The sequence below is a fragment of the Corythoichthys intestinalis genome, chromosome 1, assembly GCF_030265065.1.
Source record: "Corythoichthys intestinalis isolate RoL2023-P3 chromosome 1, ASM3026506v1, whole genome shotgun sequence".
In the NCBI taxonomy this organism is placed as follows: Eukaryota; Metazoa; Chordata; class Actinopteri; order Syngnathiformes; family Syngnathidae; genus Corythoichthys; species Corythoichthys intestinalis.
The window spans coordinates 72,911,546-72,927,312 of record NC_080395.1 but is presented as its reverse complement, the minus strand read 5'-3'; the positions used below and the strand labels follow the sequence as shown (position 1 = coordinate 72,927,312).

The window sequence follows — 15,767 nt, the reverse complement described above, 5'->3', positions numbered from 1 at the left end:
ATCAGCTGTCGTCACAGTGGGAGGGGAAGCAGCCAGCTGTTGGAGGCGACGATCAGCTGACTGGAAGAATCTCAGAAAATTAACCATTAAACGGCCAGGGGCCGTCACAATTTGAAACGTTATTTTTTTTATTATTAAAGTGTCACGTTTTTTGGAGAGCAAAAAGTTTTGAACTCATTTTTTAATCGAAGTACTAAAAGTTTTGAACGCACTTTTTTTTTAAGTAGAAAAAGTTTTGATGGAATCATTTTGACACAAGATCCAACTTCGCCGCTTCTTCCGATATGTTTGAGTGACAGGTGACTCGACTCCGCCAATGGCGTAAGCCATAAAAGCATGAAGAAGCAAGAATAATGGCAATAACCCTTTGATTGAATAACAAAGACGCAAATGTCCTAGCCAAAATGTGGCCCAAACGCAAAACTACATTACTTCAATCAAAAAAGTTGTTTCAATCAAAAAATAAAAATAAAAAATCAATCAAAGTTTTGGAATGCATTTTTTTTAGTTTCAAATTTATTTTTGTATTCAAACACTTGAACACTTTTGATTGAAGTGACTTTTTGATTGAAAATAGATATTTTGATTGAAGAGACTTTTTTTTTTTTGGTTGAAGCAACTTTTTTATTTTATTTTTTTTTTTTTTTTTTATTGAATAATAAAGACACACATCTACCTCCATAGAGATTTAGAGCTTAGCAGTAATCAAACAATGAGTGTGATTTTCCATATTTGGCATTTGAAACCTTTTAGTTATTTCACTTTCAAAAATGTAAAAGAAAAATATAATTGAAAAAATATTCATGACATAATCCTTTGATGATTTAGTAATAAAAAGATGTGCAACAAGGCATGTTTGAACTGTTTTTTGTTTTTTTTAGTTTATAAATACTCATCATATAAGAATAAACCCCTAATTTCACAAAAATGCTTAAGAGTGTAAAGGGTTAAATGAATCTATGAATGTTTACTGACAGAAAAACGTCGCTCACCATTTTAAGCTCGGATAGTTTTTTTTTTCTTTTCTATTAATGTTATCCTTCTGCTTTTACAGTTGTGTTGGACTTCCTCACCGACCTTGGACTGAGGAAATACTATCCCAACAAACTCACTCTCCTGTCTTTTTTGGAAGTCAACAAAAGCAGCATCAACAAAAAAGATGTCAATTCAGTTGATGAAATTCCATTCGATTTCCTCAGAAAACTGTTCAAAATCGATGCTGAGTGCAGGAACTGTACACAGACATGCGATCAGGAAGAAACCGAAGACAGCTTTGACATAGATGACATTTTCACAGACACAGGAAACGCCGTTCATCCTCTTGATCTGATTGTAGGTCTTTTCCTTTGTGCTGATAGCTTCTTGCAACAGGAAATGGCTCTAAAGATGTCATTATGCCAGTTTTCTGTCCCACTGTTGTTGCCCCACTGTAACAACAATCAATCTACTCTGATGTTATGGACACTGAGAGAAATTGTAAAAGAATGGTGTCCACATGATTTGTGTTTTACAAAAGGATTTGTGGAGAACAACATTGTGCAAGCATCCATGCCATTTTTTTCCTTTGTGAGGCTGAAAAACTGTAGTTTATCCAAATCTCAGTTCTTGAATCAAATCCTCAGCCACGGCCAACAGAATCATAGCATGTTCATACACAGAGACATGGAAGGAGGTGAACGGACAAGAAAAATTGCAAATACTTTGGTGGAGGTTGGCTGGTTCCTTCCTTGTGGGAAAGAAAATATTGACGTATTTCCAGAGCCGATTGCGTTCGCAAATTTGCGAGGTGATATTTCTGAGTCCCTAACACAGTTTAGCTTCCTTTATGAAGTGTCCAATGCAATATTTGTCTTCTTGGACAAAGTTGAAGAAAAGGAGCACCAAATTTTGACAAAACTTCAAGATGGAAAATGTAAACTCTATTGTGTGGTTCATCGCAGAGACAATGCCTTGGAGGACTTGGCCTCTGTCAAGAATACAGTGCAAGAACTGGCTTTACCAAACAGCAACATTAAAATCAAAGACTCCAGGGTGAATATAGCAGAGTTTTCTCAGACACTTTGTGAAACCATCAAGAACTCGCTGCTTGATGTGAAAAAAACAATGAGTATTGAAAATATGAGCGCAAAAGCAATCGAGCTGGGACTGTCAGTGGATGTAAATATAACTCTTAACCAGAAAGGAACTGCTGAAGATATAATGACGGGGATTGGTGTACGAAGTATACCACATTACAAAAAACAAAAACTTCCTTTGCAGGGAGAAAACTGGAAGAAGTTATCGAAACTGGAGATGAGGGAATGCAGAATAAAAAATGCTGGCACAGTGGGTGGTGAGCATTACAAAGCTCAGCTACAAGGGGAGAAACAAGAGATTTGGAAAGAACAACAACAAATAAAACGGCCAAAAGGAATGCAAGATTTTATTGACACCTTAGCAACAAGCGACAAAGAAAGAAGACAGTACTTCTTGAAGTGGATGAAATTCATATTCAATACCCACTCTCGTGATACGCTTACTGCCCTGCGTAAAAAATTCAAAGAGCTTCGCAAAAGTAAGGATGCCAAACTCATTGAAGAGATTGATCAAGAATTATTGGACAGCTCTTTAGGAGTTGAGCATTACATGAGAGAAATGGGATTAAACTATGAAGTTTCCATGCAGTCAGATGATGATGCAGATGAATTGTCTTATTTGCCTTCTGTAGCTGCTGAAATGCTGCGAGATGGATATCCATTGGAGTTTTTGGATGGAGATGCTTCAAATATCCCAGAGAAGTGGGTGACCGCTGTGTTAATGGAGCTTCACAAGAAAGTCGGTGGCAAAAGCAGGCTGCTAGCAATAGCTGTGTTGGGTGTTCAAAGTTCTGGAAAATCAACACTTCTCAACACCATGTTTGGTGTTCAGTTTCCTGTCAGCAGTGGCAGATGCACAAGAGGCGCCTACATGCTATTCCTCAAAGTTGGAGATGATACCAAAGAGAAATTGGGTTGTGACTTCATCCTCCTCATTGATACTGAAGGTCTGAAATCCCCTGATCTTGCACAAATAGCAGATAGTTATGAGCACGACAACCAGCTGGCAACCTTTGTCATAGGATTAAGTGATGTCACCATTATAAACGTTGCAATGGAGAATGCAACGGACATGAAAGACGTCCTGCAAATTGCTGTCCATGCTTTCATGCGAATGAAACAAGTTGGGAAAAAAACGGTTTGTCACTTTGTGCACCAAAATGTTGCTGGAGTGTCTGCTCATGCCAAGAACTTGACGGAGAGACACCATCTACTGGATCAACTCAATGAAATGACAAAAATTGCGTCTGAAATGGAGAAACAGCCAACGATTCAAGCATTTACGGATGTGCTCGACTATGACATAGAAAACAGCAACTGGAATATCCCAGGACTTTGGCATGGAACGCCTCCAATGGCACCAGTAAACACCGGTTACAGTGAGGCTGTAGCAGACTTCAAGACAAATCTTCTGGAGACCTTGGGAAAAGAAAAGCGAAATGACGTTAAAAACATCCCAGACTTTCTTGAATGGATGAGTAGTCTGTGGAAATCAGTCAAATATGAGAATTTCATCTTTAGTTTCAGAAACACACTAGTGGCCCATGCTTATGACAACTTGTGCAAAGAGTTTGGTGAGTGGGAATGGCAGATGCGAAAAGAAATCCTCTCCTGGCAGAAAGAAGCAGAGTTGGAAATCTTAAATGCTAACAAAGAAGAAAATTTGCACACATTGATCAAGATAAAGAAATTAGAATTATCTGAGGAAATTAAAAAACAGGAAGGCAAATTAATTGAGAAGCTCACCAACTATTACAGAAGGACAGACAGACATGTTAATTTGATAGAGAAATACAAAACCGACTTTGAAAGTTCTAGCAGCAGTCTGTCAAATGAGATTCAATATTCAGTGAATACTGAATTGGACAGAGCTTTTGAGCGCAAAATCGGCTTGCTAAAGGCGCAGGATATACAAGAGAAGTATCGCAGTGTGATTGAAGAGAGAGTCATAAAACTTCTGCATGACTTCAAAGACTTGCGCATGTCTGATGACCAACTGAGAGAGGAGTTTGAGAAAATGTGGAATGCAGCTACTGCCAATGTTTCCACACTGAAAGAACAAGATATACCTGCAAAGGTTCTCATCCAACTGAAGAACAATTTCTCAAATCGCAAAGGGAATGAAAACTTAGGACATGTTAAAAGCCTCGAGGATTTAGGAAAGGGACCATTTGAGATAAGAGGTTACCATGTTGACTCTTTAATTAAGACATTTCAATTCATGTGCACCGGAGACTTAACGCATTTTGCTAACAATGTAATTGATATATCTGTCCAGTTTGCTTTGGACAAATGTACCTCTGATGGTGATTACCATGATTCCTTCACAAGGGATCTGCTGCAGAGGATTGACGAGTTGCTCAATGAAAGTTACAAGCGTCATCGTACCAACACTCAGTTTGAGATTGACCTCAAACTTCACATTTGTGGCATTGCTGCTTGAGAATTCCTGCAAATGCACAAGAGATTTGTGTCAAAGAATGACCCCCAAACACAGCTGGAAATGTGTAAGCAACAATACTTGTCCGACTTTCTGGATTTATACAAGGAAACCGATCATTGCCAACGCAAAGCAAACGATTTTGCCCAGCTTTGCATCAAGCCAGCCATTATGGATTGCATCAACAGATCTTTGGGAATTGACATTGTGGACAACATTTTGGCAAGCAGCAATTCAATAATGTACAGTTCGCGGTCCTATTTCCAATACAACATTCTAAAAGAGTTGTTGCTGAAAGATGATTTCAAGAGTTTTGTCAAGTACATTTTGTCCTATGAAACATATGTTAAGGATCAGATTCTTCTTCAGATCTGTCAAAAAATGGACAAGGACAAGACGTTGTTTAAATTAAAGAAGGAGAAATTGGAGGCTTTAGTTTCCAAAATAAAACAGGCAATGAACCAGGCGTCAATCACGGTATTAGACGACGTTGCAGGGGTGACGATGCTCGTCAGTGAAATGCGCAAATATCTGATTAAAGACATCGTCATGTCAGAGGAGGCACAAAAGGCCTGTCTGTTTCAGATCAAAAGCTCATGTCAGTCGTTTACAGATAGCTTCATTGTGTCCTTGAATAAATTACAAGACGAACTCCTTGTTGAATTTTCCAACACTGAAGACATGAATGAAATTTTAAATAAACTTGACATAAAACCACAGAACGAGCTATTCAAGAGAATATTTGGATGTGGACAGCAGTGTCCATTTTGTAAAGTCCCGTGCGAAGCAGGGGGCAAAGAACACAAGAAACATCACGCAGCGGTACATCGACCACAGGGCCTTGGACAATGCAGAAATGACATCACTGAAGATCTAGTTGAAACGATATGTACAACTGATGTGCAGAGTGATGTTAAATTTTTAGTCCCTGGAACACAAAACAAATGGATTGCTTACAGTGACTACAACACCCTATTTCCTGATTGGCACATAGCCCCAGACCTTACAATGGAATCATCTGATTACTGGAAGTATGTGCTAGTACGTTACAATAAGAAGTTTGCTGCAGAATATAAGGCCAAGCCAGCAAAAGTTCCAGGGGCCTGGAACAGAATCACAAAAAAGCACGCGCTAAAGGGTCTCCAGGATGCTTTCAGCATTAAAGAATGAAAAATGATGTGTAATGGTATCCGAGGAAAAGGGATTTGCTATATACCCAGATGAAATAGAGACAAAATAGTTTATTAATGCTGTATATACAGTACATGTATAAAAGATGACGTTTTTTCCTGCCTGTTTTGTTTTATACTTGGATCTGTCTGATTTCACGATGAGTCGATCAAATGAGGAGTCAATACAATAAAACAAATGGATTGCACAAACACGCAATAAATTAATTTTGAAACATTTTCAAATCTGTGAAATAATGCCACATGATGCCACAGTATGAAAGCATAATTGCATTTGAGGTGCGGAGAGGGTCCTAATTGTGAATGATTCAAATGAGAAAACTGCAAGATAATAAATGCATTTTAAAAATGATTCTGTTTCATACCTCACACCAAGCACTATAGTTTGAGATGTTTCACATACAGTGGGGCAAATAAATATTTAGTCAACCACCAATTGTGCAAGTTCTCCTACTTGAAAAGATTAGAGAGGCCTGTAATTGTCAACATGGGTAAACCTCAACCATGAGAGACAGAATGTGAAAAAAAAAAACTGAAAATCACATTGTTTGATTTTTAAAGAATTTATTTGCAAATCATGGTGGAAAATAAGTATTTGGTCCATACCAAAAGTTCATCTCAATACTTTGTTATCTACCCTTTGTTGGCAATAACGGAGGCAAAACATTTTCTGTACCTCTTCACAAGCTTTTCACCCACTGTTGTTGGTATTTTGGCCCATTCCTCCATGCAGATCTCCTCTAGAGCAGTAATGTTTTGGGGCATCTTGTTATGTTATGTTATTTTGTAGAAGGAAAACGTTATTCAGATGTTTGGAATGTCACAAAAGCAAAAAATAGATGTGTTAGTTATGTTTGAAATGTATGCTTTCATAAAAAGCTCAATTTCTCTGTTTTTTCAACAGTCATTTGGAAAATTGCTCAAACTAGGCTATTCTCCAATGCTGATTTCTAAAGAAGAATGGAAAAACATATTAACTAACTTTTTTTTTCCTGCTGAAAGAAGAGAGTCTAATCTTTCTTCTGGTGGGTTCCATGTTTATGTAGCAATGGAACAGAATTTACTGTGGGCCTTGCAAAACCAGTCAAAATCCAGTAAAACGGCCGGGAGCCCGCCCTGCAAAAGCCTTCAAAAAGACTGAATGTTTTAACTAATCGTGGTCATTGTTTCTCAGGAATCATTTGTTGACTTGTGATATGGCGACCCTGGAACCTGTCCTTGGTCTGTTGCTGTTTTGCCTTGCCGTTTGTTCGCAGTCGACCTGAATAAATTGCCAACTTGTGTTTCGAAGCCTTTTTCCAGCTTTCAAAATGGAGTCAGTACAAGGGGTTAAGATTAAGGTGAACGCGTGGAGTTTGGCCTTTCGGCCGGGTTGTCGGGATTTCTGCGCCAGCGTGGGTCCGGCGGTTCCGCTGGCGTGATTCCGGCAATCTGTCTAAAAGGTCAGATTCCTTCAATGTATTTAAATATTTCATTCTTTCACATTTGGTCCTCCAAATGTCAGTGACAAGCAATGAGCTAAATATTGGTTTATTTTTTTAAAAAACAAAAAAACAGATAATGCTTGACAGAGAGATAGCGAACACTATCTCAATTCCATAACCCTTATTTGCGCTAAAGCCAAGCAGCACTATTTTGTGTTAATCTTTTACAAGCAGCTATGGGCTGAACAGAAAAACAGAATCACAAAACAGACTTCCTGAGATTCCTAAAAATGGAATTGTTAAAATGTGCAGCTGTAGGATGTAGTTATTCTTTTTGTCTTCCATAAAAGAGCTTTCTCCATTTCAGATTAGCTGACAATCATTCAACAATCATATGAGCTGATCTCCATAAATAAAGGAGTGAAGTATAAATCAAATGGATCATAACCAGCATCAGTAAATTGTGTTTTAGTTGCACTTAGAGTCCCGGCCCCTGTCCATTCAAACAGCAAAAACATATGCCTGAACACCGTTGAAATCCTGGGATTTAAACGGGTAGCCATTGTGTGTGAAAACAATTTCCAGGGTCGACTGATATGAAGATTTCACGGACATTTAACAGGTCGCGTCTTAGTATTATGTCCGGGACTTTCCCGGGTCGAGGCATGTGTGAAAGCATGCGTTTGATTCCCGGGTCAAAGCACAAAGTCTGATGTCGTAAATATCATGGTGAGGGTGTCATTCTCTACTCAATTGCTCAGCCATCCTCATCAGGGACAATGCTCACATTCCTCAGAAATGGCTTCTTAAGCACTTTACATTAGCACACATTTACCCTTTCACGCACACATTCACATGCCAATGGTACTGCTGCCAACCCATTGGGGGCATATTAGGGTTCGGCCCAAATGGGCAGTTGTAGCTTGGAATCGCTGACCCTTCGGTCCCAGGACAACTCGAGCTACCAACTGCGCCATGGCCGATCCACATAGTATATAGTAAATGAATAGCTCTTAATCAGAGCCATCCAGAGTAAACCCTTTTGAATCGGTTCATTGGACACCAAATGGATTCTGTCCCAAACAAAATATATCGGGTGTTCTAGTGCTAGGGATGTCCCCGATCCATTCACGTGATCGGAACTCAGGCCTGATCACGTCACTTTTGGAAGGTCAGAATTGGGTGGATAAATAAATCAGGTTTCTAAGATTTTTCATTATTATTATTTAAGGGCTACACATAAAAAAATGAGATGTGTAAGGACACCGTCAATTGTACTACACAGCATTTTTCAAAGATAGATTCAAGTGGAAAACTATTGTGTTTTTAAGATTATTTTTAATGGCTTCAAAGCAACAAAATAATCAAGATAGTGATCAAGATGATATTGTCAAAAGAAACAAAAAATGTTTTGGTATAAATTATTTAATTGCCAAGGTGTCAGATCAGTACTCAGTATCGGCAGATCCTCAAAATGAGGTGAGTTGACTCAAACCCGGGTAGAAAAATATGTGATCGGGACAATTGTTGACTAAACGATTCCAAATTGGGCCAGATCGCTGAGCTCCATGTCACCAAAAGCCTCCCAAGGGCAAATGACCTCCACATCTAGAAGAAAGGAAAGCAAGAACATTTACATTGTGTTCGGGCTGTCTCACCATATTGTTTAGTCTAACGATAGTTACTTCTGATGCTGTCTATCCCAGGAATGTCATCAAATCTAGAAAGAGAGTTCCATTGTTTTATCCATCATGTTATAGGTGTAATAAACCATTAGCTTATTGGACGTGACTGTAGACTTACCCATTCTGTCCAGCTTTGGGAGCCTTGCTCTTGAAAAGTCGGGTCTCCTTCTCCTTTGATTTGGGAGGGTTGACATTGGCACCCTCAGTTTCTGCTGCTGCACCATTCATTTCCATCAATAATTCACTGCATTATTGCCAACAAAAAAAGTAAAACAATTGATGACTGGAAGTCATGCAATTATGTACTATTGATCCATACTAAATATAAAAACTAAAAAGTTGACAGTGAGCGATCAGCAGGAGCCTAACCTGTCTGAGGTTTGCCAGAATCCAGAAGGAGAAGCAGTCCTGAATGCCAGATGAGAAAAGGATGCAAAACAAAGAGAAGTTTCTCTTTCTTTTTGCACTCCCTGTTCTGTGCTTACACAATGGCATGTCCTTTATATAGGTCCCTTGCATAGATAATACACAAAGCCGTCGATAGAACTGAGACAGGCATATTATCATCGAGGATAATCTTTAGGATTTGAGGACAGCACATACTCGTGTCGCAACATGTATTGTCAATGTTTTGTCTGTGTCTAGGAAATGTATTAAGTATTATTGCTTCATCTGTTCACTCATGTGAACACATGCTGACACACATATACTGATTTCTCACCATTTTGAAGCCTGTTTTATGTACAGGACTTTTTAAACCACTGACATTTGTAAGGCTTGTTAACAGCTGTTCTTTGTGGGGTTTCAAATGTGGATGTATATTGTTCCTTAATATGGTTATATTTGCAACAACAACAAACACCCACAGACCCTACGCACAAAGCATGATCTGGATCTAGGAAGATGCTGACCTGGCCAGAATTACAATTTTCTGTCTAGACCTCACTGATATGCTCAGAGGTTGATAGAGTAGCCAATAATTGTACTCAAGTAAGAGTAGCATTACTTCAAAAAAATGTTACTCGAGTAAAATTTAACAACACAAAAAAATTTACTCAAGTAAAAAAGTATTCAGGGAAAATAATACTCAAGTAATGAGTAGCTGCTTACAATGACTGTTTTTTTTTTTTTTTTTTTAATCAAATACCGTAATTTCCCGAATATAAGGCACACCCGTGTATAACGCGCACCCCAACATTACCTGTAAAATCTAGGGAAAATTCTTGTACCTGTGTATAAAGCGCACCCTAATTTTAGCACCAATAAATATGAGTCTCGTGTCTCGAACTTTTATAAAGTACGCGGTTGCAGCATTTTTTAATCCTTTTGTCAAATATATTTTTTTTTAAATTAAAATATTAATTTTCTGTGGTAAAATTGCTCACAGTATACGATAATAATTTTCACAAAGTAAGGAGTTGTAGCGAGTTTTAACGGAATTCACCAGCTAACTAATGTTGGCAAGTTGTGTAGTTCCCGGGGGGAAGAGTTTAGTTAAGGGAACAGCCAGAAGTAAACAAATGTCCCGCGATTTGCGTGCAAGACGTACGTTGTTACTTTGTGAGTTTCAATGTAAATAAAACAACGCGGCTTGGCTCAGTGGTTCGACACTCTTCCTCAGACTCCTGTCGTAGCTCGCCACACGGTCAACATTTATGCGAAATAGATCGCCGTATACATTCTCTTCAAGACAACATCGCCGTGTGCCAGCATGTTGCAAGGCAAAGGTAAGAAAAATGTACCGGTAAATAATAAACAAATAGTACAAAAAAACATTTTATTTGATGTGAAAAATATAATGAAAACAATTATTTACTACATGAAACTTGATTATTATATCACTGTCGTTCGGATTAGGTAATATAGACCCTACTCACCGACGTCACAGAATGACGTGTCGCTGTATCCGGCCGCCATATTGTCTGTCTCTGTTTAGCCCTATTCTCAATGGTTTCAATTCTTCGTTCAGTTTATAGAGCAATTCATGGAAGCCCCAGTGCTTTTAGACGCTGTAAACTCATTGGATGCGTTGCATAAAAGGCGTTATGTGGAAAAGCTTCAGTCTATCCATTCGCCAGATCCATATTTGATGCCTAAATCGATATTTTTCGACCTGCTGTCTTCGCCCTCTCTGCCTGACATCTGCTACCCTGATATCTACAACTATCTTGTCCACACAAAATCAGCCAATTCTCACAAAAGTTTGAAAAACTTTAAGAGCAGCACTCTAAGCAACATTACCCTGTGTGATTTCTAAAATGGCGACAATCAAAAAAAATAAAAATAAAATTTGACTACGATGGCCGACGCTTCAAGGATAGGTGGATATTGGACTATTTCTTCAATAAAACATGCAACAACTGTGTCTGCCTCATTTGCAAAGAGACAGTCGCTGTTTTCAAAGAGTTCGATGTGACGCAAAAATATTACTGAACAAGACATGCTGACATGTACGACAACATTATTGGGAAGATACGCAGCGAGAAATTATAGCAACTAGAAGCGAGTTTAATTTCACAGCAGCAGTATTTTGCAAGAGCCCGAGTGTCGAAAGAGAACGCCACAAAGGCGAGATTGTTGAAATTATGAATAATGAAAAAAAAAATAAAGTAAATGTGACACACAGAAGGGCTTGCTAAAATTTGTTTAAATATATTGTTCTATGTAAATCAGCCAAGGTAGCCCCCCCCCCCCATTTTTACCACACCAAATCTGGCCCCCTTTGCAAAAAGTTTGGACACACCTGTTGAACTGATTATCTGTAGACGAGGCCAGCTTCTTTCACTTGGTACCAGCTAAATATTATTCAAAATGTAATGATGGTGGAAGAAATAAGCATATTGAATTTGAAACTGTATGTTGTCGGCGATTAGCCTCGCAATGATCTTAATTGTAGTTGTCAGCCCAAACCCTCTAAAATATATATTAAATGCATCTTACCAGATATAAAATGACTACTACATAATCCGTGGTAATCGTTTGGAGCCCAGTTTTCTCGTCGAATTGCAGCAGTCCATCTCGCTCTCCTCTCCGGGTCTCTCGGAATACGGTTAAACTTCAAGTCTCTCCGTCTATCTTCTCTGTTACTGAAACCAACCGCCACACACGCCTTCACCACTATGATTATTAATGTTAACGAGCAGAAAAACACGCCATAATAGGAGGAATTTACGTAGCGGTAATGCGTATACACGACAAGAAGACGGACAACATGGCGCGGAGGCGTGGTTGTGACGTCATGTGAGTAGGGTCTGGAACATGAATCATGATGAATTTTTTCTGTTTCCGTCCCTGTACCCGTGAATTACGCGCACCAATGATTTCACGAGTAAATTTTAGGGAAAAAAGTGCGCGTTTTATTCGGGAAATTATGGTAGATATTTTTTTAACAATGGTATAATTGTTTTCTGAGCGCACATCATCTTTGTTATTATTAACTTGTCAAGAGTCAAGAATCTGCATTGGACAACGTGATGATGCTGGAACTTTTGTTTGGTGCTGTTCCAGTGAGATTTACAAAGATGACTGCCTGAAGAAGACATCAAAATTCCCCCAGTCCTTGATGATATGGGGCTGCATGTCAGGCAAAGGCACTGGGGTTAAATCTTCAATAAATGAACAAGTTTACACAGAAATTTTGGACCGCTTTCTTATCCTTTCATTTGATAATATGTTTGCCATTTTCCAAGATGACAATGCATCATGCCACAGACCTAAAACTGTTAAAGCATTCCTTGGAGAAAGACTCATCCAGTCAATGTCATGGCCTGCATATAGCCCAGATCTCAACCCTATTGATAACCTGTGATGGAAATTGGAAAAAAAAAAAGGTCCACAGCAAGGCTCCGACCTGCAAGGATTATCTGGCAACTGCAATCAAAGAGAGTTGGCACCAAATTGATGAAGAATATTCATCAAGTCAGTGCCTCAGAGACTGCAAGCTGTCATAAAAGCCAGAGTTGGTGCTACTAAATACTAGAGATGTGCTTTGATTATTATTTCTTTGTTTCTCATGATTCCATATTTTTTCCTCAGAATGGAGTGATTCCATATATATTTCCCTGCACTTGCTCTGTAAAATTAACATTTACTGACCATCAAAATGTTTTTCATTAATTTCTTTTAGTGTTTCTGAATGCTGCACTTTTGAACTAATTCATTATTTTTTCACGCTTTTTATCTGAGTTTGTTCTACATGATAAAATTTCTGAGTGAGTGCTCGTCCAAGACTGGTGATTCCATACTTTTTGCTAGGGGTTGTAATTAAAACGATAATATCTCTGGTCTTCTTTGGTCTATCGCTGCCAAATAAAAACTGGGAGGTTAAATCTTTGCTTTGGAGTAATGTTGATGGCAGCGCTCTAAGTGAAATAATTAAAGGGGAAGTACAGAATTTTTGACATACTGGAAGGCTTAATTTTAGAGTTAGCGGGGTTTAATTAGTCGGTGGAGTTGATTTCAACAAATTCCGTGCAGTTTGTCAGTTATTTGTTAGTTTCAGGGCTCCTGAGTGGCTAAGCTAGCGTGAGTCAATGGTACCTGCTTAGCACGCCAATAAAAAAAAAACATATGCACGCATGAAAATCATCAATAACCCATGCAATCAATAGTGTTGGATATGTTTTAAGGATAAAGTTATTAACTTAACGCTGCATGTCAATAATTGTAGTATGAACAGCAACATTTGTAATACAGCAGCCTGATCAGAAGAAGCACTTGGTAAAAAAGAACAACTACTGCAATGACTTCTTCTTTTTTTTTTTTTTTTTTTTTTTTTTTTTTTTTTTTTTAAAGTATGGCAAAGATTTGAGAATTTTGGATGTCATCGTTTGAAAGAAATTTATACATTTTTAACTATCCCACTTTAATGGATTTTTTTTTTTTAACTATATATATATATATATATGTTCTTGGTCATGTTATGGTCACAGCTTATTTGGGACTTGTCTTGTTCTTAACTCCCATAAAAGTCGTACTAAAAGATGATTGCCTCAAAACTGGCTGTGCAGCGTCTATCAAATTAATTATTAAGGATACCACTGTTATGCTTGAAGCCTGTTTTATAAGTTTGTTAAATAAATAAATAAAATAAATTGGTTAAAACATAAATCTAAAGCCATGACCAAATATTGTTCATGAATTTGGATTTTGACAAGTCTTCGTGACGAGTGTTTTTTTTTTTTCTTTCAAAAAAATAACGGTAACAACCCCTTTGAATACATGCGTATATATTGTAAAATTTTTCATTGTTATCTTGCTGCATTCAAATTAAATTATATAATGTCACATTCAAATAGATTATGTCCATAACATTGGATCAGACAAGTGGAGAACATTCTCAACACTCCACAAAAAAGAAAGCATAGATTTTCACTAAAGATAAATGACATTTACGACATCGCAATCAAATGTCTTTTTTGTTTTTGTTCATTTGCTGTTTTTTGTTGTGCTGCAGAACAACATAAACTTTAGTCTGGTAACACACAGCGAGACGTGCACATATCAACGTCACAAGAAGTAGTAAATATGGAACATGCTCATAAGTATTTAATTGGATTAACACAAGGTGGCCTCAATTTGGAAAGCATTACCACTTTGCATGCCCACACTTTGCATTTACACTGATTAGTTACTTAATCTATGTTTTACATAATAATTTAAAAAAAGAAAAACATAGGGATGGATCTTTTGTTTAATTTGTAAATCATTACAATGCATTTTAAAATGGTGGAAAGTCATCAATGAGGAAAAGGAGGCATGGAGTCAGTGCTTTGCAAACTAAATAAAAACACTAGAACTGTGTCCAAACTATGGCCTGTAGGCCGCCTCATAGTCTATGTTTTTGTGGCCCATGACATAACTTAAAAATGATCCTTGAGCACGGCCCAAACTTTGCTGGCCTGTTAGAGGCAGAGGTGGGTAAAGTAGCGTTACTTACTAGTCAAGTAAAAGTATTCATCCAAAAATTTACTGAAAAAATTACTGAAAAGTATTCGTTGAAAAGAATACTCAAGTAATGAGGAACATTGTGAAAAACTGCTTACAATATCTGATTTCAAATAATGAATAATAAATCATTTATTTATTTTTTTCTCAGCACAACTTCATCTCTATGAACCGTTGTTATTATACTGTACTATAGCCCAGTGGTCCCCAGCCTTTTTTGCACTGTGGACCTGTGTGATATAAGCCTTTTTTTTCACGGACTGACAATGTGTGGCAGAAAATGACAGTAATTATAATGAGGGGGCTAAAAACGATGATTAACTGCAGGGATAATTTAACTCAGCATACGCTGAATTAACCCTTTTTAAAAGCGGCCTCTTCTGAAACTTGACAGCAAATATTCTTGGTCGCAGGCAGAATGAGTTCTTCTCCAATCGTGAAAGGTTTCTTGGCTTTAGCAATACGGTTCGTATGATGCTCTCAGTGCATTCGTTTTAATTGCCTCGTTTGCTAGCTTTTAGCCACACATTAACTCATTCACTCCCAGCCATTTTCACCTGAGCAATGCCCTTCGCTCCCGGCCGTTTAACTGGATTTTGACTGATTTTGCAAGGCCCACAGAAAATTCTGTTCTATTGCTATATTAACATGGAACCCAACAAAAAATAGATTAAACTCTCTTCTTTTAGCAGAAAAAAAAGTTAGTTCATATCTTTTTCCATTCTTTAGAAATCAGCATTAGAAAATAGCTTAGTTTGAGCAATTTTCCAATTTCTGATAAAAAAAAAAAACAGAGAAATTGAGCTTTTTGTGAAAGCATACATTTCAAACATCACTTTGACTTCAACACAGCTCTTTTTTGCTTTAGTTTCATACCAAACATCTGAATAATGTTTTCCTTTTACAAAATAACATAAACAACAAAACAAATGGAGCTTTTGATCGCAAAGTAACAATTTATTTACACATAACTAAACTATAGAACTGTTCAGCTATTTGCGCACATA

At 37.7% G+C, this 15,767-nt stretch overlaps 2 protein-coding genes across 2 annotated transcripts in view; one reads left to right on the top strand and one right to left on the bottom strand.

Moving 5' to 3' along the window:
* The window catches only part of LOC130926891 (up-regulator of cell proliferation-like), a 30,281-nt gene extending 23,365 nt beyond the window's left edge, over positions 1–6,916 (top strand). The window contains exon 4 of the mRNA XM_057852210.1: positions 1,055–6,916. Within this exon, the coding sequence (XP_057708193.1) occupies positions 1,055–4,518 (3,464 nt within the window). The 3' untranslated portion in view covers positions 4,519–6,916. The remainder of the gene's footprint in view (positions 1–1,054) is intronic.
* Positions 6,917–6,922: 6 nt separating this feature from the next.
* Positions 6,923–9,351, bottom strand: LOC130926884 (retinal cone rhodopsin-sensitive cGMP 3',5'-cyclic phosphodiesterase subunit gamma-like). Its single transcript, XM_057852196.1, has 4 exons — positions 9,184–9,351; positions 8,933–9,058; positions 8,815–8,849; positions 6,923–8,737 (listed from the first exon to the last, which is right to left on the bottom strand). Exons 2-4 carry the CDS (start codon positions 9,046–9,048, stop codon positions 8,661–8,663), a joined length of 228 nt encoding a protein of 75 aa, XP_057708179.1. The 5' UTR covers positions 9,049–9,058; positions 9,184–9,351; the 3' UTR covers positions 6,923–8,660.
* Between the last annotated feature and the right edge of the window lie 6,416 nt (positions 9,352–15,767).